Below are 20,963 nucleotides of genomic sequence, written 5' to 3'. Positions count from 1 at the left end.
TTTTTAGGATTAGATATTATTTTGGTGACGAAATGTGTTGTCCAGCGAAAAGAATAAGTATTACTAAAAAGATCGTATTATCAGTTAAACATTAGAAAACTAATCACCAGAGACCTGCTGTCCACATAAGATTGAGTGGAGCAAACAAGGAAGCGTGTACCTAAGGATGCAAAGTGTAAGGTGGGATAATCTGAGACCGAACAAAAACTTGCGGCGGGATAAAACCAAGGATTAGTGAGCAATTGGCAATCTTGGAGGAGTAAACAGGTGAATCCTCTGAGACACGGGGTTGGCACGATCCTTGGACACAACAAGGCAAGAAAAGCGCGCCAAGATACACTTGCGATCAGCTGTTTACTCTCACAGACTCACATAACCTCAATTGGGTGATGGCGCGAACGCAACCTAACTAGTAATAAACCGTAGCAATATTTATTCTTCAGGCCGAGTTTGGTATCATTATAAGCTGAATAGTTTAGTTTTAAAACAGTGAGACTAAAAATCAATTTTTAAACCAATGTTATAACATTTAACATTTTCTCCTAAACATTATACGGATTTACTTTTATATTAACAATGCTATAGTATTGGATATTTAAAACTAATATTTCGGAACAACCCAGATTAATTTCAGAATTCTTCAGAGTAATTTCGTATTGCTTTAGTTCCTAGTAGGTGAAACATATGATAGATCTCCATATCCAATACTTTTATTTGGCCTTAAAGTCAAAAGAATTATGCAGTATTTCGAAAGTTACTCTTAGTAAACAAGCAAAGACACTGTTACAAATTGTAATTTGAGTTAAGGTTTGTAAGAATTTTGTGAAACACATTAAATCCATTTTATAATTTGTACTTCACTTTAAACTTTACTCGATATATAGCTCAACCGTGCAAAAACAGTGCATAAACAAATTATTAAAATAATTTCAAGAATAAATAGTAAATATTATGTTAGAATATTTATAATCAAACAGCATAACTTTTTATCCGCAACCGAATTAAAACTTGTATACACATTTTACTGCAAACGAAGAAGTGTAATAAAACAAGAGTTTTACAGGCAGTTGTAAAATTTCGACTTGCTTCACGAGCACTATCTCAAGTCGTCATATGAACCTCCACAGAGAGGTTAAAATATGCGACATCGTTTTATGGCGTAGGTTACAGTAAGTTCGCCACAATGGGCTTTCGTGGTTCATAAAACTTGCATAAAATATTGCTTCTACTATTAATATGATTTCCCAGGCAAATGTAACGCAGGGTACTTTATCATGGAGTCGTCCTCCCCTTGCTGATCCTTTCACTTCACGTTTTTCAGCTTTTTCACTTCTAAAACACTTTTACGTCGGTTATTAATTATCTTTATGTTGTTCAAGTCAACAAATTTTAATTCAATGGAAAAAATAGTCCTTCCGTGCACCTTGAGTATGTATTTACTTTGAGTACATCAATTTCTTTATAAAGATCTTTTGCACTCAACATGGTTGTGATTAACTTAAAGCCTGTGTTTTATTTGTGCAATTAAAGAGTTGTAACGGCTTATGTGTATTTACAGCGTAAATGTGAACTTTCTGCATTAATTGATACTTTAAGTGAAAACTCAACGGAATTCACGTGAAAGATAGAACTGCGCAGATTTTGGGACAAAAAGGTGCGACCAGGAAAGTGTGTGGACAGGAGAGATTTTATGTTACTGGGTTCGTCCCTATTGTGGCAGTGAGACCTACACTTGGCACGCAGTTTGGTCTGTCGTATTTTCTACATGTATTTATTGTCAGCCCGGTTGTATGTGTATTCAAACTTTCCACTTTCAAATCTATCCAAACCGGGCAATATGTTAACATGCGCATGTCCTATACGAATGCACTGATAATCCAAATCCGGTAAGAAATAACGAAACCTGCAGAATTTAATTAATATAACTGGATGTTTTAAAACAATGGTTACACATCAGTGCAGTTATAGATTTGTTTTACTTTAAAAGGCCTCTTGAAAAAATTTATGAAATGTTCGTTCGTTGAAATTTGAAATACCAATGTGAAGAATTTTTACAGAAATTATATAAAAATTTGCACAGGTACTTTTAAAACAACAAAATTTAGAATATTATCTTTTATAATAAATTAATTTTTTATGTTTTTTTAATGGAAGCTTGTTAAAAATAATGGCGTTCAAAGGCTTAAACATATTTCAACACGACAAACGAGTACAGGAAACTGTAGCAGTCAAACGGGTTTATATACGAAAACCGACGTGAGTTAAATCTCAGTAACTACATACATTAACTGTATGTACAAGTTTCACAGGGCAAAATATCAGGTCAATAAAATACATACTGACCCACTAGAATCGCACAATCCGTTTCAAAAACATTAACAAGCGCACTAAAGTGAGCCACTGATAAATTACTGCCATAAAGCGGCAGGCACGTAGTGAATGTGTGCGGGACGGTTAGTAGAGCTTATTCTAATCTGCAGATAGCTGTACAAAGTTTAGTGATAATTTAGCGTATAGATGGGCCGGGTGAGGGGGTGGGCGGGGCGGGACGGGGCGGAGTGGCGCCAGGAGGGGTGGCGCCGTCTCGCAGGGTGGGCGCCGCGGCGCTGCCTCAGTCCCTGTCGACACGGGCCTAGCGACGTCCGCACGCCCGCTCCCCCAGTCTTCCGTCACATTGAATACGTCACGGCTAATATGGAAATATAGGGCATAGCGTCTCCACATCCACCACACATTTCTCCTCCCATACCTACCTTTCCCCGATCTGGGTTATCAACTCGATGTACTTCTTTGCCACAACTCACTGAATTTCGCACTGAAACGATAAACTTAACTAGACGTTTCGGTAGGTCTAAAATAAATGACAAAAGTCTAACTACGACATATTTGATATCCCATTACTAATATTATGTATCACAAAGCAAGGTTTGATAATACTACAATCGTTAATTACCTTGCAAGATTTAAAAATTGCAATTACTGTACCTGTATAATTGTACACAATCGATAAACAGCCGCACTGAGATCTATTGCAAGGTTGGTAAAGATTGAAAATCAGTAATGTTCAATTTCGATGCAAGATGCAATTGCAGTTGTGCCAGTATAATGCTGTACATAATTGATACACAAATAACCGCACATAGTTCTATTGCAAGGTTAGTAATGAATGATAATAAAAAATCATCAATTCCAATGCAAGATTCGATATTTACAATATCATTATGTACCTGTATAATTGAAAACAGATACATGTTATAAATGTATAAAAAAGATAAGTTAATGTCTTCTCACGTTTTACATTGCGTAATTCTTGAGGATTGTAATGTGTATCCTTAAAACAATCATATAAAAGTATATTTGTCATATCATTATCATTTAGCATTTATTCAGACAAATTGGATAAGTTAACGAAATAAAATATCTTTGTAAAATGAATGAATGAAATCTTTAAAGATATTGATTGTATCTCGTATATTTGATAATTTGATTTTCGCTAAATGATAATGAAATATAAATATACTTTTACAATGCACGCAATTACGCTATATGAATGAATGGTGTACACAGTCCTTTATTTCATTCAACATTAAGGCAAAACCTTAAAAGGCGACAAAGAGGATACATGAGGATTGATATATAAGTGATGTACAATTTTAAGGAAGCCTAGGGGTTTATTGGCGGTGAGATTAAAAGTTCAATCTAGAGGTTTTATTTTTCTGTTTCTACTTACAGTCCGAAAATAATTATAGACTTTTAAATGTTCGTATGGTTGCCACATTGTAATCTTAGTTATATCATAATGCACTTAAACTTATAGTACAGCACTGTTTACTATTCAAATGGCAGTAACAAAATGTTCAGTTTGAAAAAGTAAAATTTTTTCGGGATGGTTGGAATTTACAGACTCTTGGACACTTCTCAAGTTTAAGTATAAGAAATAATACAAGTCCTTGCCACCACTCACGTGACAAAGTACGATGAAAAGGATCAAAGCAAGGGTTGTGTATAAGAATACCGAAAGTAATAGCTGAAAAAGACGATGGCGAATTTCGTCCTCCGAAACGAACGTCGCGACGTCACAAGAAATTTACATGAGAAAACGTTCGCAGGATGGAAACTTGTATTCATGCGAGCGTTTCTTTCAGCTCCGACATGGGTGGATTTCAATGGGCGGGCATAACAATTCTGCTGCCCGAGAAATTGAGTCGGAGATTTAAAACTGAACTACGACATACAGTTCCTAGCGTACAGTACTGGGCGATTACAGCGCGCTATGTTCATGTTGTATTTGTCTCCTCTTCAACAGAAGTTATATTATAGCTCAGTGTTTAAATTGTAAAGATATCCTTCACTAGGACGGGAGATCACAAGTGTGCAACACTTGGACAAATATATCATGAGATTTAGAGTTCACTTTTAATGTGATTCACCTTATTCAAAAACTCCACAAAATAACGGAAAACAAGTTGGAAAATTGAGATATAAACGAATTTACACGATTGTAAGCGATTCGAGATTTCTCAATTTTTGGGAAGTGGGTGAAAAGGGGGTCCCCCATTTCTAATGTCTGAGTCCCGCGACAACTGCATTTTCAGTCTCCTTGAAATTTAAAGTAAATCGTAGTAAACATTGCTTGTTTTAAAATTAATTGTTTTAAAATGTCAGCACTTTAAAAATCTTTTCAGGAATAGCAATAAATTATGTATTTTGTACCTTATAACTTATTCATTTAAAAATCTGAAACCGGATTGTACAATAGTTTAGTGAAAGTGTGTGGAAACTAGTCAAAACATAAAATACCGACATTTACTTCTGAAAAAGAAAACTGAGACCTTAGAATCCAAGATATTAGTTAATGATCAATCTAAATTAATTGTAGAGTTAACTTTGGCGTATTTCTCTTTTTAACTCACCATAAACTAATGTACCCGTTTGTTTAACTTATTGTCAAACAAAAGATAGGGTTTTTCTCCTAGTTTTTCAGGTTCTACTCTGCCGTTTTTTTAGGATCACAAGTACATAGGATGTAAAAAACTCGAAAGAAAAGCTGAGTCAGTAGCGTAAAATATGTTCCGTGGTTACTGTAAAAGTATACATGGAATACATGGAAGAAATGAACAGAAACTCAAGTCATGCTAGCACATATGGATCTATCAGCCACACATTGTAAAAACTACAAATAAATTACAAAAAAAACGAGAATTTCATAATTCAAAAGGTTTTTGATATTGATTAATTTAAAGCTTAATAACTGAAGATTGATCGTGAACAAAAAATACATGCAGTTTGTACGTTTTGATTGACCTGAAAATGTATAAATAACGAAAAATGAACCAAGTATTTAAACGTACACTTTCATCCTCCACAATGTTTGAATCCCAAGATAAGTTTAAAATACTACGCATCGAAAATGACACTTGTTGTAAATTAGAAACTTTCTGATCTAACAACCACGATAAATGAGAGTTCCACATAATTATTTTGTGAGAAACCCTGCGGACCTAAGGTAGGACAGCGCGGTCGCCAGCCCGCCACTGTTGGCAGGCGCCCATACACCTGTTGAGCTTGACCAAACAGTGGTTCACCTACCCGAGTATACACCGCCGTCATTCGCCCACGTGACAACACGTCTCCATTTAACTGAGGGAATCGTCAATCTGGCTTTAATCTGGCTCACGACAAATACCAACCGATGGGTTGCCTGTTGTATGTAGTAAGCTAATTAACTTTGTACTGCATTCGAATACATATGTGTAACAACAATAGTCAATTTACATTTTATTTCTTTTAAGAGCCGGCCGTTGTGGCATCCATATTGGTTTTGGTGCCATAAGCACAATGCTAAACTTCAAATACATTTACAACCTTATTTTTCGTCAATTTAAAGATATAATTAATACACATAAAAGCGCTCTATAGTTTGTTCGATATTAGCTAAGGTTATTTAAAAAATCTCAAATTTATTTAGTTGAACACACACACACACACACACACACACACACACACACACACACACACACACACACACACACACACACACACACACACACACACACACACACACACACACACACACACACACACAGTATATATATATATATATATATATATATATATATATATATATATACACACTTATAAAAACTATACGTGTTAGGATACCTATTAAGCATGTTTTAAGATGACATCTTCTATAATTCTACGAACAAGAATAATGGCTAACGGCGCGAAAAGTTTGTATTTTAACATTGCTTTTATTGAGTAAAAATCAAGGTCGTTTCATTACAGTCGGCTCTTAACAATATAATTGTTTAACTTTTTATCATTCAAATACGATGTAAAGACATGCAATGAACATTTCACGTGCAATGAAATTAAACTTGGCTTTATTTGATGCGAAGTTACAATGGACTACGTACGATAATAAATACTGAATGGTGGTTAAAGTAGCAAATTCGTCTCTAAAGCGCCTTCAATTTAATACGGTGTAGCTCCAGGCAATTTAAATACTGTATTGGAATAGAAAACATTGTAACAATTATTGAAGGCGCTAGCCTTGTTCGTCCTGGTCCTTCTCTGATGTTGACGAAGAGTGCGATCACAGTTGAATGCGGTTTGCGCAATGTTAATAAAGATTTCTCGGAATATAATACCGTCATAAAAATGTATATCTGATTACACCACGGCTCTATGGTAGTCTTAGTAGAAACAACAACTCTTCGTTATTAGGTAAGATGTGGGTAAAAGTGGTACACTTGTATTTCCTCTTGCAGCTTGAACATTTAAGACAGGTGACAGTATCTTATCGTATTTGGTTATTTATTTTACGAAAAACGTCTTTTAATTGGTTAAGCCTCACATCTAACATTTCTATATTAATTTCCCCCCTAAGATATGTATATACACACATTAATACATCTTCTGAATTACAATAACTACATAACTTTTACAATAAGTAACAAATGAAACATACGTACAATATTAATTGACCTAAATCAAGTTTTGTTACTTATACTTATTTGTAATAATCAGATAAAAATAATCCAATTAAAGGTACGTAATAGTATTATAAGTGCCTTTGTTTGTTTGTTTTGATTTTACACCTAACTATTTAACCGATTGTACTGAAATTTCATGTGGACATTCATTAGGTCCCTGGTATGAATATAGACTTATTCTTATTTCGAAAATCCCTCCGAGCTACGCCCCACTGGTCTCTAAAGTTTCGAAATATTAATTTAAAGAGCCTGTTAAATGTAATCAACTGTTCTATAAATACATTGTTTTATGATATAACCATATGCTAAATTAATTTAACCACTATTAATTTTGTTTACATTTATAGTATGTAATTTCTCTAAGGAGTCAATAATTAGTTTTCACGCTGTTTTAGATTTTCAGCGATTAGGCGAGTACTTATCTACCTTATAAAATGTCCTAAAACATAACCATATGTTGTTCGCTGGACTGTGCTTTTGAGCTAATGTTGGACCAAATCCAGCTTTAAATGTTATCAACTATAAAGAATATGTTTCATTTGATAAAGACAAAAACACGTAGTGTCATTGTTAATGTACTTTTAACTCTAAATTGTTTGCAAATATTAAATATTACCACAGATATAAAAGACAAAATTACTATCCAATTTTTACCATCAATTTAAAGACCCATATTATAATAATACCCATCTTTGTCTTTTGATAGAAGTAGACTTCTCCGAATAAAATATATATAAATAAATAAATAATATATATATATATATATATATATATATATATATATATATTTTACCGTCGCAAAAGGCAAACTCAACATTGGCGTCGGAAATATAATTAACTTGAACCAGCAGTGCTCATATAGAAGTAGACTTCTCCGAATAATATATATATATATATATATATATATTACCGTCGCAACAAGGCAAACTCAACATTGGCGTCGGAAATATAATTAACTTGAACCAGCAGTACTCATGCAGCGGCAACATCTGCGGAACTGGGTGCGAAGCGTCGGGTAACTACTAGTTACTTTATAATTTCTTTAGGACTTTATCGAATATAGCAACAGGGCGAAGTGAAAAGAAGTTACAAATATTTTTGGGGAGCGAGGAGAGCGGGGTTGAATCCTTAAACTTTACCCAATTAACATGCTCAGGTCATCGACCTTCTGCTTCAATAAACATTTCAAAATACAATATTTTTTAAGAAAATTACGAGATTTGGACAGCCTAGCCTCACGACGTACTTACATCTTGTCTCACGTTTGTCCCTCGCGATTATTCATAATCATCACGTTATCACGAATATTATCATCAGTTTTACAATCTTAAGGTTGGAAAGAGCACACGGTAATAACTAAAAGAGAGATCCTTTATTACACTCCCTACCGACATATTAAAATCTGATTTTGACTCGCAGCCAGTCTACTTTATTACCTCACCCTTTCGCAATACTGCCACCAGAGTGCGAGTCAGCTGGAGAGAGAATTCTTTACATAAGTTGACCTTTTTAAATCTCTTTCTTGAACTATATTTGGGGCAAATCGATTACCTGTTTGAGACTAGTATGTGAAAGAATAATTAAAATTATATTGGCATTGGTTACCCGATGAGACAATGAGAACACTCCTTCATCTACATTACACTGGGTAGCGGCTGGGTAAACCAGACAGAGCTTTTTTGTAGTCTAGGTATCAAATGAGTCTCTGATGTCAAAATTACACGTAGAGATTGTACTGAACGTCTTCACCGATGATTTTCTTTGGACCCCTTCAGACGGACGTATACTGCAGATTCCAGGAATCAAGTCTATGGTAGTGTCAAATTTCTGAAGCGGCATTGAACGGAAGGTGATATAAAGCTAAATCTAACATTAATATTGAATCAATTCTTCCCACCACACAAAAACAATTGTAAGTCAATAAACAGGAGGATTTTTGAGTTTTTTAGAGTTACTTATTATCCTAAAATGTAGCTTGTTTAAAGGAAACTCGTGTTTATAGTTCATCCAAAATATGGAAACGTCAACAACCGATCGTTTTAAAGTATAAAACTTCTTTTTATGATTTAGCTTTAATAGAAGTATGCATAGAATTGAAAAAATAAATTCATATCTGTGGGGGTCTTTGTCCCTTCACCTTTTCTCACCTGGAGTATAATTTGAAAATATTTTTTTTTTCTTTAAGATGTCTTCATGGTTTCAAACACATTAATACTCTGTTTAATTACTCATGGTTCTACGACATACATTATTAATAGTCCAGGACCCGCTGCCAATTTGAAATACACTACCGTGGAGATCGAAGTTGTTAAATGGTTAAAAACATCAAATAACAAATGTTTTTCTTAAATTACATTTTTTTAGCTATACATGCTTAAAACTTACCGTCAAGCGCATACATAAACTTAAAATTAGTGTAATCTAAAAATGCAGAGAAAGTCTATTTGACAGGAAGTGACGATTTTCAGTCTCTTTATCTAGTCAAAAATACTATTTATGTGACCGTTGGTCAATTGTATGTGTATCAAATTAAAACAAACATGTGATTTTTGTAAAAAAAAAAATAATGTTTGATATTTTTAACCCTTTCGGTACCCCCTCATATTGACCTTCACCAAAACTAACGCCGCCGATGATGAGCGGTGTATTTCTTAGGAGAAATTCCTCTATGAATTTCAAGGAAAACCAGGTTCTGTGCTGATACAGTTCAACTTGGCCCTCGCTCCTGGCTTGTAACATATAATATAAAGGTCGACCCTCAAACTACCGATATTGCTACAAAACGATATCACTCGCTAATAGCTCACTTAATAGCTTCATTAGTTTACTCTCCTCCACAGTGAAGTTGCGTCTTTGTAAAACTGTATCCTAGTTAAAACAAAATAAAATGAAATTTTATTACTCAAACAGTGAAATTTGTAACTTAGAATATACCTGACCGGTTTTACGAGAATGCCAAAAGTGAGAGACAAAGGCGATCGCAGGAATTTGATCTCTCCAGTATTGATGCCCGGAGGCTATGCCGTGCGGATATAATGACGGACAAGGCGACAAAAGCAAAACTGGAGACAATTATCAGTCTGCAAGCTGGGAAGGTCAGGGCTGCCAAGGAAACAAGCCCAGCAACCCGAGACCTGTTGTGCAGTATCAATCCTCGTTATCAGCGTTCTGCCATGGCGACTAACAAGATGTGACCAGTCACTCAGAATAATACCCCTGTTGTTTGCCTGGGACGTCTCCGGTTGTAATTACACATTTTAATAACATTTCTTCAACTTCTAAGAACATTTTCTACCATGGGAACGGGATCGATTATTTGTTAAGAAAACTTTAATTCCAGGCTTCAATTTGATTTAGAAGAAAGTAAGCTCTACAGAGAACGCAGTACAAAATGAAAGTCTATTCAAACCTGATTTAACAATCTAATGTTCGAGAAATGATTTAGCTGTTGACTAATTAATAATTAATTTTCTGTACAAGAAAATCAACGACTTTCAGTGTCGGAAGAATTAAGGATCTAACAACAAATACAAAAATGGGAATAGACATAACTTACATTAGCTACAGTGGTTGATTCAATGTGAATTTTGAGTTCAGCTCCACTTTACCTTCCTCAGTGAAGCGTCTGCAATCTAACGCTATTACAAGACTTGACTCCTGGAATCTAGAGTCTTGTTCGTTTGAAGATATCCAAACAATTTTGGCGGCGAAGAAGCTCAAAATGAACTCTTTACATCGTTTCGACATCAGAGACGCCTAGACTACAAAATATAGTGTGATCTAGTTGAAGGAGTTAAACGGGTGAACAGTTGAGTGAAATACGATGTTTTAGACACGATCTCCAGGCACGGTGGAACAACCGAGTTTTCTACACATAACACCTAGTATCTGACGCTGTTACAGATTTGCACAATGGAATGTTGTGGTGATCAGCTGTTGGTGTACATAACCTCAAAATAGAGGTATATTCAGTTGCCTCAAGAACAATACTGCGTGGCCTTCACTAAATTAGTTTTAGGAATTATTTAAATTGAAACAAAATACTCATACTGAAATTGTCGTTTATTAGAAAGAATATTGTGTTCTTTATTTTAGTAAATTATTGGATGCTTATTATCTAGGGAAGATGCGATGGTTAGAAAAGAGAAAAATTAATTAGAAAATTAAGGACCTCGCTAGTTGAGAAGAAGTAATAGATTCGCAAACCCTCGAGGAATTCGCAAAATTAATTGTATAAAGAAATAACGTTCGAGAATTTCGAGGGAGTAACATACTTCAGGGCTTAAATAAGAATTAAAAAGCTGCTGACCATTTTATTATGAAAAATAGCTAAACACTCAGCTAAGTCAAGAACTATGCAAGGTAACTTTCCCCACAACTTAAACAAATTAGTTTATATAATGAGATATATATATATATATATATATATATATATATTAATTTTTGTGTACTTAATTTCTTATACAATATTTTGAATCAAGCTGCACTGAATCATATGTACTGCTTTTGTGAACAACTGATAATATGAAAAATTGCATATTATACTTTATCTAGCCTACATTCTGTAAAAAAGCTGAAGTGGAGATTTCCCCCCTTCTGTTATGTGACGTAATACATTTTAGAATACATTGTTAGAATACATTTTAATACGTAATACATTGTTACGTAGTATAAACGTAGCGAGAATGTAGAGAACGGTGTATTATTAGTTTAGTCCCATAAATGATGAAAGCGTCAATGATATACAAGGTGTTTCAGATCACCCGGACGCAATCTCCTGTGGTTGAACCGGTTGACAAAGGGCGATGGAATAAACTGTAACCCTGACAAATCAAATACGTCACAAAACTGTTTTTGTCGCATTTAAAATACAGGGTGTGCCTAAAAATGAGGGTTACAAGTTCGAATCTCGCAATTTCATATAGCAAGATAGGTCATGAGGTACATAATTTTAAAGGTCTTGAACGTAGAAAAAATTAAGTATTTTGAAAATTCTTAAGTATTTTCAAAATGGCTGAGATATTTTCGAAATCTTTTGTACTTTTGTATTTATAATTGCAAGTGTGATTTTTTATTTAGGAAAAACACAAGATAAACTTTCGAACGGTATGTCGTTTATCCATTATTGTATAAGTTTTTCTAACAGGACCCAAATTTTCAAATTCGAAAAACTTTGCAGCTCTGTGCCCAAAACATTATAAATGAGATCATAGGTCATGTGGCACATCATATGAAATTTTTTATTATATACGTTTCATCAAATGTGGATGGAGTTTGTGACGTTAAGGCATTTCATATTTAACTGCAAAACTTAAGCATTTAAACTTAATTTGTTTTCATCTTGTGAGGCTCCACAGGTATTATTTTATTTATATATGAAATGTTTAAGTAGTTATAAAATTCATTTATTTAATTGCAATTTTATTTTTGGACAAAATTCATTTGATTAGTATTGATATGTTTTGTTTGAAATTCTAAGTGACGTTTTTTTAGCCTAATGGTTAGTTTAAACTTTTCACTTCTTACGACTGTATTCTTCTATATGAATATTAATAATTTAGAATCTTAACATTAATAAGATTTACTATATTGACCCAGCGATGCTTGTAATTCTAGAATTACGTTTACACTAAATATGCATTATTTTGTTGGCTTAAGCGAAAAACAAAATAAGACGAGTGATGGGTCCATTGTGCGGATCAGCCGTTATCGTACATAACCTCAAAATAACTGAACAGTCAGCCAACTCAAGAACAATGCGAGAAGACGACTCACTTCAAACGGCTTCCAAGAATAACGATTCAATACAAATTGAATCTACACAATCGTTTCTGAATTATCATACGATACATTGCGGCATTACTATTGTTCTTGGCAGAGGAACAAATATTTCCTCCTGATATATTACGTCACGCAAATTAGTGCAATGAAGATTTACAACTCGAGATTTAGTATTTCCAATAATCCGGTCGTAAAATTCCCGAATTAAAAGAAACTCGAGTACGCATGGTTTGCGCGGGGAATGCCCTTGTACTGTACACAGAGTCTATGAATAGAGAATATGTACGGCGTTGTTTACAACTGTCCATGACCTAACATAACCCACCCATTCACAACATAACCTCACACTTATATAGCCGTCTGTGGCGGAGTGGGATTCGTCCTTTACCATTTGTGTCTTTCACTTTCTTAAATGTCTTGTAAAATACCTAGATTCATTCAAACTAGACATTTTACATTGTATATAATGTTGATACGCGATAAGATCACTCATTATGAAGCAAAATTGAAGGCGTTCAAACCTATAACATTGACATGAAATGTATGAATGAGTGTATTGAACGAACTTAGTGTTGATTAAATGTCATTTTTCAAAAGCCACTAAGAAAGACCCAACGTCTAATAAAAACCAAGACGACCATCGTCCATCGTTTCTGGGTGAACAGTAATAATTTGGCATCATCATACTTTATTTGGTTGTTAAATCCAACTTCTAACACAGATCATTTGAACTTGTAACTTAATTTGAACCCTAAAAGTTATCTTTTGAAAACCTTTAGCCAAGTACAGTAATTTAGTACTGCAGTAATTTAAACAAATGTAGATATGTTTTATTCAATGTAGTATAGAGTACAAACAGTTATTTGGAAGTTTTATGTAAATGTTATACAAATCTAAAATATTTATGAATTCAAGGAATACACAATGAATTTGTGGAAAGCTCATAAACCATCGTGTTCAGCGAAATAAATATCAGTAATATCAGAGATATGGTTAGTTGGGCTTTTAACATAATTTCAAACAAATGAATTTACCAAGTTATACATTGAGGAGCCTAAGGAAAAAATGACAGCTCGTGCTAAAAAGTAATTTAACTTATTTAGCGGTAATTACTTATAAACTGCGTGTTCTAACCTACTTATTTGAGGGATAGTTTTTGGCGTTTGGACAGTTATGCGTATTTACGAACATATTGGTTGATTCCCGGAAGATGCTTGCGATTATTTTTCCACAATGAAAGTTAATTAGGAGGTTTATGAGTTAATTGTCGATGATTGGACATCTGGATGTCTAGGGGAGAACATAATAAACTTGGGTTAATCAACCAGCTCCCGAGCCCTCCCGTGCCGTGGAAGCCCGTGAATCCCGATAAGTGTCTCACCCGTGATTGAGTGAAGACTGGTGAAGTTGAGTGAAGTTGCACCTCGAAAGATGCTAAGTAAGAAGTACTGCAGCTGTAAAACACGTTTGGGAATAACCATAAACCCACTTGGTTAGAAGAAAGAAAAGAAAAACAACTTCACCACAAGCGCCCTGAGCAAGTACAAAATCAATAAAACGTCAAATTATGGATTTATTAAAACCTTTCAAAAAAAAGATTTTTATTTGATTATCGTATTCGATATAGCCTAAATTAAAATTTACGCTTCGATGAGGATTCAGAATAACTTAGTAAAATCATTAAGTAACTTTTACATTTCAATCTTGGTTGTTTTTGATTGAAATCACCTTGTACTGTTGTTCAAAAGTTTTCAAAAGATATAAACAATTTTAATTATTTTATTTTTAAAACGTTTTATGAAACATGTATAATAATAATAAAATATAAATTGTTTTATCATAATAAATCACGATTGTTCAACACTTTTAACTCGTTTTAAAATGATTCCAGCTGCAAAAACCTTCAAAGGAAAATTGAAAATCTCTGAGAGCTGTTTATAAAAGAAATTAATTACCCATCTTTACATGAGCCCCTTACACAGCTGACTGACTGTCTTATTAAACCGTCTTCTTACCATCCGATTTAGCTTGCATTTTTAGCCGACTTAGGGCCTACGTTTTTATTAAATTATTCACCCTAGAATGGTCGCTTCTCAGTCTGTGTATTGTTTCCTATATCCAGAGAACGCTGGAGGACTTTCAGTAATTAGTAGTGCAACATAAGTAATTTTGTTTACAATAATATTTAATTTACAACGGGATTGTAAACGAGGACAATTTGTGATAAGTGAACAATAAATTAAACAGTAAGTTGAGACAAGATTGTCCATTATCAATATTTTAAGACAACTAAGGAGGTCGACCAAATTGATTCGTAATTAATTGGCGCAGCATTCATTATTTAGAATAATTAATTAAATCCGATGGATAACTTGAAAGGTAATAAATTATTGTTACCTGTTCCAAAAAGCTGAAGCAAACAATTTAAAATTATGAATAATTTATTTATTTTATGAAAATTATGAATTGATTTATACGCTATAGTATTAGAAAATGTGACCGCAATCTCAAAGCGGAGGATAAATTGGCCGGTCAACTAAAAAATATTGTTCAAATAAGCAGAGAAATGTGACAAACAATTGACTACTCACCAGTTAATAACTACAGTGCAGATATTTCATATATGCGTACAGATATTTTACATATGTGAGTTAGACGAGTTTTGAACAAAGAAGACCGAATTTTAGGCAGGGAGAAGATCACGACAGTTATGGTAAAGAAAGGGATTAAATGCTTAAATTATTGGAAAACAGGTCCAACCTTTATTGCCCAAGGGTTCTATATTACAAACTATCTCATCTGGTAGAGTGATATATAGTTATTTCTCTATTCTGACATTTTCATCATGTCTATACCTATACGAATATGTACTCGTACTTTCTATAACATGTCAACTACAATAACAGTTAACATACTTTGTGTTAATGTCTTCGTTGATGTATTGTGCCTTCTAACACTGATATAAATTATAGATTTTCCACTTGGAGACGAAAACACAGAATTACAATCTATATTTCATACAAATTATCAGGGGGTTTTTATAAGAATTGTTTCCATTATAGTTCTTAAGATATTTTTATTATTATGTTAAAGATTTAAATTTTTATCACCTTATTGTTTAGACTAAACACTAAAGAATTAAGATCAAAGCTCAAAAACACTTAAATGCGTATTAATTACATATTTCAAATTATATATCTCCCATTATCAAAAGCGATCAATACTTAACGATATAAAATAATTCCATTAACCTTTCAAATTTTTCCATAACTGTATCATGAAAAATAAATTCAGGCACCACGTTTACTACATTACTTCTTGAGACAAAAGTTTTTGTAGGAGGCTAAACTCAAAATAGCCGACAGTACAGCCAATTCTTTGGATTCCCATGGATATTTTATACATTGAGTAATGTCATTTTTTAATACAAATTCGATTGTAGTAACAGCAACCTTATTCACCATTACACTCTTTTTTTTAACTATGACTTTATTAGTCTTAAAATATCGATTTAAGTATGCAGTTCTCACAATGGGAATCTAGAATATCTTGGATACCACTTAGATATGGCTACAATAGTATTAATTCAACATCCTACTTTTAATTTCTTGGAATCAAAAATATCTAAAGTTTCACAGAAATCATTAGGACACAAGTTATGGGAGAATAATACAGAAAAACGCCACTAATCAATGCAATTATTTGCAAACAATTGTATCAACTAGAACGTAAAAAGAAAATGCAATTTCGAGGTTAATTTTGCTGAAGATGTAAAGTCAGTACGAAACCGAGTTATAACTGTAGCGGGGCGGGCGCGGGCGTGGGGCATCGTTCCGTGGGGTAGCGGAATATAAAACGGGAGCCTGTAAAAGATTAAGTGACAAGCAAGCAGTAATAAGGTGCTGTGCTAAATGTCGGGAATATGGCAGATCTTAAATGATAAATTCATAAGCATTTACATGGAGGAAAGGGTGGAACGAGGGGGTAGCGGGGACTGACTGACGAGAAGAGAAGACATTAATAGCGGTTGAGTGACAGGCGAGCAATAAAAAGACAATTTTATACCCCTCCTCTCCCCCCCGCCTTCCACCGTTGTCAAGACATTACACTGTAACCACCGCTAATTTGTCCAGACACTGTTAAGAAAGACGTGACGTTTTTACAAGTCCTCAGATTGAGATTAAGCGTCCTGTCACAGGCGCCTCAGGGACTCTTGGACTATTTCATTACATCGCTGCGATATTTGTAATTAAACACCAGGACCTGTTCCCGGAACGTTAATGCCGACTGACCATTTTGAAACGGCTGGCATTAAAATCACTACCAGAGAGGCAATCAACAAAAAAAGGCTCACATACATGTAGGAGCATTTTAAACGAAAATATTGAGATTACTTTCAAATTTGATTATTAATACACTTGAAGTTTTGTATTGCTATTACATGTATGTTACAAAATGAATGCACCTCTGGTGTAGATTTATTTCAACGTTTGACGGTTTTGAGTACATTTATGTTGCTTATGTAAGACACACTACTAGTAAGCTCTTGAAACTTATAATGATAAAAAGGTATTTATAAGTTATGCGTTCCTCAATATTAATCTTGAACCAATTAGGCTAGGTTGAGTAACGTCTCCTCCGTAAAAAAATACTGGCAGTTTTCCAATTTGTTCTAAACCGTGAATAATTGTCAGTCAAAAATAAAAGCATGTTGGGAAAGCGTTACTTTAGAGAGCTTTAATGTCTTCATATTGGTAACTACATTGCTACATTGATCTGAGTATGTTTTTGGTACTTCTTAGAAAAAGGTCAAATTAGTCAAGGTTAGTTTCAAGTTAGTAAATACTCACTACATACGAAAATGTCAACTCACCGCTAATGCACCCAGGACCGGCCCGAATAGGGATCCGCAGCCGCTTGCTGCTGTTGTTGCGTGAAGTTGAAATCCAGGTTTCCGTCCATGGAGAGTTCGTGTCTGATGACTTCCTCGACGTTACAGTCGAAGCCACCGGGGATGGTCTCGATGTTGAGGTTGAGGTCGTCGAGCAACGTAGGGTGGTTCAGGGCTCCCATCAGTTGCCCCATCATCGTGGCGGGAGGGCTGGGACTGGGCGACTGCGGGTAGGACGGTGAGATACTCTGAAACCGTAGTAACCAGGTCAGGGGTGTAACAAACGGGGTGGCTTTGGGGGTTGGAAAAGGTAAGGATTACTAATATTACTTATCACATACGTTCCTGTTAAGAATGGGAAGGTTTAACTTGTACAGAATACACCATTAAATTTCAGAACAATCTTAATTATGGATCATGCTTAGTGTTCTATAAAATCGTAAAACAAAATTCTAAAGAGTGGATCTATTTATCCATTAGACACATCATTGAGTCGAGATATACATTGTGTGTACAAATAATTATTTGGTATTAAGCTACAGCGTAATCACAGGTTATTTGAATTGTACTAATCAAAACATAAAGGTTTAAAATTGTAATTCAAATCAAACATGTTCTTATTTTTTATACGAGGTTCAGGTAAGATTCCAATTCCAACAATAAAGTGTTCCATGATTAATCTGTTGGGCCACAGGCTTTACGGGAGAGACGCTGAATGTACTGGCGAAAAAGGGTGGTGGCATTACGTGTGGCTCCGATAATGCTAAAAAAGGCCCACTGCGAATAAAGCGCACACAGATATTTGCGTAGTAGAAAGCGCACGAGGGTTAATGTGACAGTTTATATTAGGACCTCAGATTATGTCCCAGATCCAACGTTTTTGACGTCAGGTCACGTTTATGAAAGTTGGGACAGCACCGATCAGAAATGCCCCTGGCTATGTGTTGGCTTCGGTGGCACCTTCGGCAACACCAAGCACTACTAGGGAAACATTAGTAGGATTGCGGTAAGATATTGTAGAGCCGGTAGTTTCTTCGATGCAGTTGCAGTACTGATGACCTTGTAGCAGGGGACTGATTCGTCATGTTAGGGTTGATGGTAGAGTGGTGGATTTGGGTAACTTCCCTGCGACTTTACATCTAAACACTAGTCAAGAGCGTAGAGAAAGTGCTTAGTTCACCTGCTTGGCCGTAGGGTGTTGATGGAAGTTGCAGGGCTAATGACCTTGTAGCAGGGAACTGATATTAGGGTGGATGGTAGGGTGGTGGATTAGGGTGGATGGTAGGGTGGTGGATTAGGGTATTCACCTGGTAACTTTCCAGCGACTTTACATCTAAAAACTAGTCAAGACCGTAGAGAAAGTGCTGAGTTCACCTGCTTGGCCGTAGGGTGTTGATGGCAGTTGCAGGGCTGGTGGCCTCGATGCAAGGGACACTGCGTGTATGGGTGGAAGGGTGCGGGTGGATGGTATGGTGGCGGCGTGGGGTACATGAACTGAGGTTGATCCAGCCTCATGGTGGATTCCAGGTTGCCGGCGAGCTGCTCCGGCCCGTAATAGGGACTCCAGTCGGGCTCCAACGCGGGGATGGGAGACAGGCGGCTGCAAGACGACGCATTCGAACTCGCTCTCGTCCTGAAGTCCGGGCTGTGTACAAACACAAAACTGTACGACGGTAAGATCAGTTCGTAACAACATTTCAATTTCGGATACATTCTAGCGGATGATGAGGCGTGCCTTAGCTCTAATATACTGTAATACCAGTGAATATTATATCAGATATTTATTATAAGTGGTGGGGAAATACTTCGCTCCTTGTAATGAATGGCCATTTATAGATTTCTAAGTGCAATTTTAGCTTTACTGTCTATAGAGAAAATTTGGTATTTACGGCTAAAAATATTTTCAAAGAATAATTTCAAATGGTTTTGAAAATTTTAATATTGCATATCTGGATAATATTTCGTTTCTCAATAAGGAAAAAGTTTTATATTTTGTCCCCTATATCTTCAATACATTATATAATTTGCGTTATGAAAAAATGCAATGAAATTTTAAAAAAGAAAATAGAAGACTTTCTTTAAATAAAAATGAAGTATACAACGTAGGCTACATGTTGTCATTTGAGTGTTCTTGAGAGTATTATTCAGTTAATTTTTTTATAAACTATTTAACAAAATATTCTTTTCACAATTTGTTACTAGTGTTAATGACTCTGTTGTGTATTTAACAACAAATACAGTAAAAGTTTTAAATGTTTGGTTATCATTAATTTTTTTACCGAAATCTCTACTATGATATTTTAATATTTAAAATTTATTAGCTATGTACATAGTCATTAAAGACACTTCGGGTAGTTTTGCCAAGTCTTCTCAAATATATTTTCAAAAATTATTTCAATGAAATTTTGGAAATATCGTTATTTATGTGATTCCCCAAGAGAGCATGAAACGCTACAGTATATGTGATAATATGCCAAAAACCGTATCTCGATCAAAGGGTCGGTCAAAATTCCTTACAGAAAAATAAAAATTTATTTAGTATGTATATTATAAAATTAAATAGGTAGATAGTTTAAATTCGACAAATACGTAAATTGCATTTTAAAATGTAGAGCATGTTTTTAGTATTTCACGTAATTCAAAGCATCATCAACTGGCTGCAAAACAATGTACAAATTTACCTCTTGAACTTGAACGTTTTACGTTTTGGAATTATACACATTTTTTATCAAACTTAATACAGAATACAATTGCATCTTACGTATAAAAATATGCTAGTTTGAATAAAAGTTTGAAGGTATTCTTAACAATTATTGTATTCAATTCCATACATAATACTGTTTAATTTTAAAGTAATATTTGTTAAAATATTATTTTTATGACCAGGAGGCGTTTTAATTGACTGTTAATTACAGTTAATAAAAAGCATTTATGATTAGGTTTAGTGTAAAACCAATATTCTATAAAACCGTGAACATTTGAATTACAATATACTACAATAACACAATATCTTAATATGATTATATTGACTTTTTGTATATTTAATCTTCCATTCCAAATATTTCAACTACTTTTGCAATACAACCAACCACCACCGATACTAATATATCCCAGACAGATGTGATCTGAATTTGCATGCAACCGAATTGAGTACACATTTTTACAGCTATAAATTTTTCCAAGATTCTTTTCAAATTATCTCTGTTCATGAATAAAAAAAAACGTAAACTACTTTCAAACATAAAATGAATATCGGGGAATTTTAAAAATTATTTAACCAATATTTATATAAT

The 20,963-nt window shown here is 34.5% G+C and overlaps 1 protein-coding gene across 3 annotated transcripts in view; it reads right to left on the bottom strand.

Annotated features, from left to right (window-relative positions):
• Window positions 1-20,963, bottom strand: part of LOC124359341 (forkhead box protein O) — a 148,071-nt gene that overhangs the window by 6,854 nt on the left and 120,254 nt on the right. For 2 of the 3 annotated variants that reach the window (XM_046812010.1, XM_046812012.1), the window contains 2 exons: window positions 19,045-19,315; window positions 17,653-17,918 (listed from right to left, as the gene is read on the bottom strand). In XM_046812010.1, coding sequence (XP_046667966.1) covers window positions 17,655-17,918; window positions 19,045-19,315 — 535 coding nt within the window. In that variant the 3' untranslated portion in view covers window positions 17,653-17,654. Of the gene's footprint in view, window positions 1-17,652; window positions 17,919-19,044; window positions 19,334-20,963 lie in introns of all 3 variants that reach the window. The other variant, XM_046812011.1, reaches the window with a different exon arrangement.

Source organism: Homalodisca vitripennis, chromosome 4 (assembly GCF_021130785.1).
Source record: "Homalodisca vitripennis isolate AUS2020 chromosome 4, UT_GWSS_2.1, whole genome shotgun sequence".
NCBI classification, from domain to species: domain Eukaryota; kingdom Metazoa; phylum Arthropoda; class Insecta; order Hemiptera; family Cicadellidae; genus Homalodisca; species Homalodisca vitripennis.
This window is presented reverse-complemented; position numbering and strand designations above follow the sequence as displayed.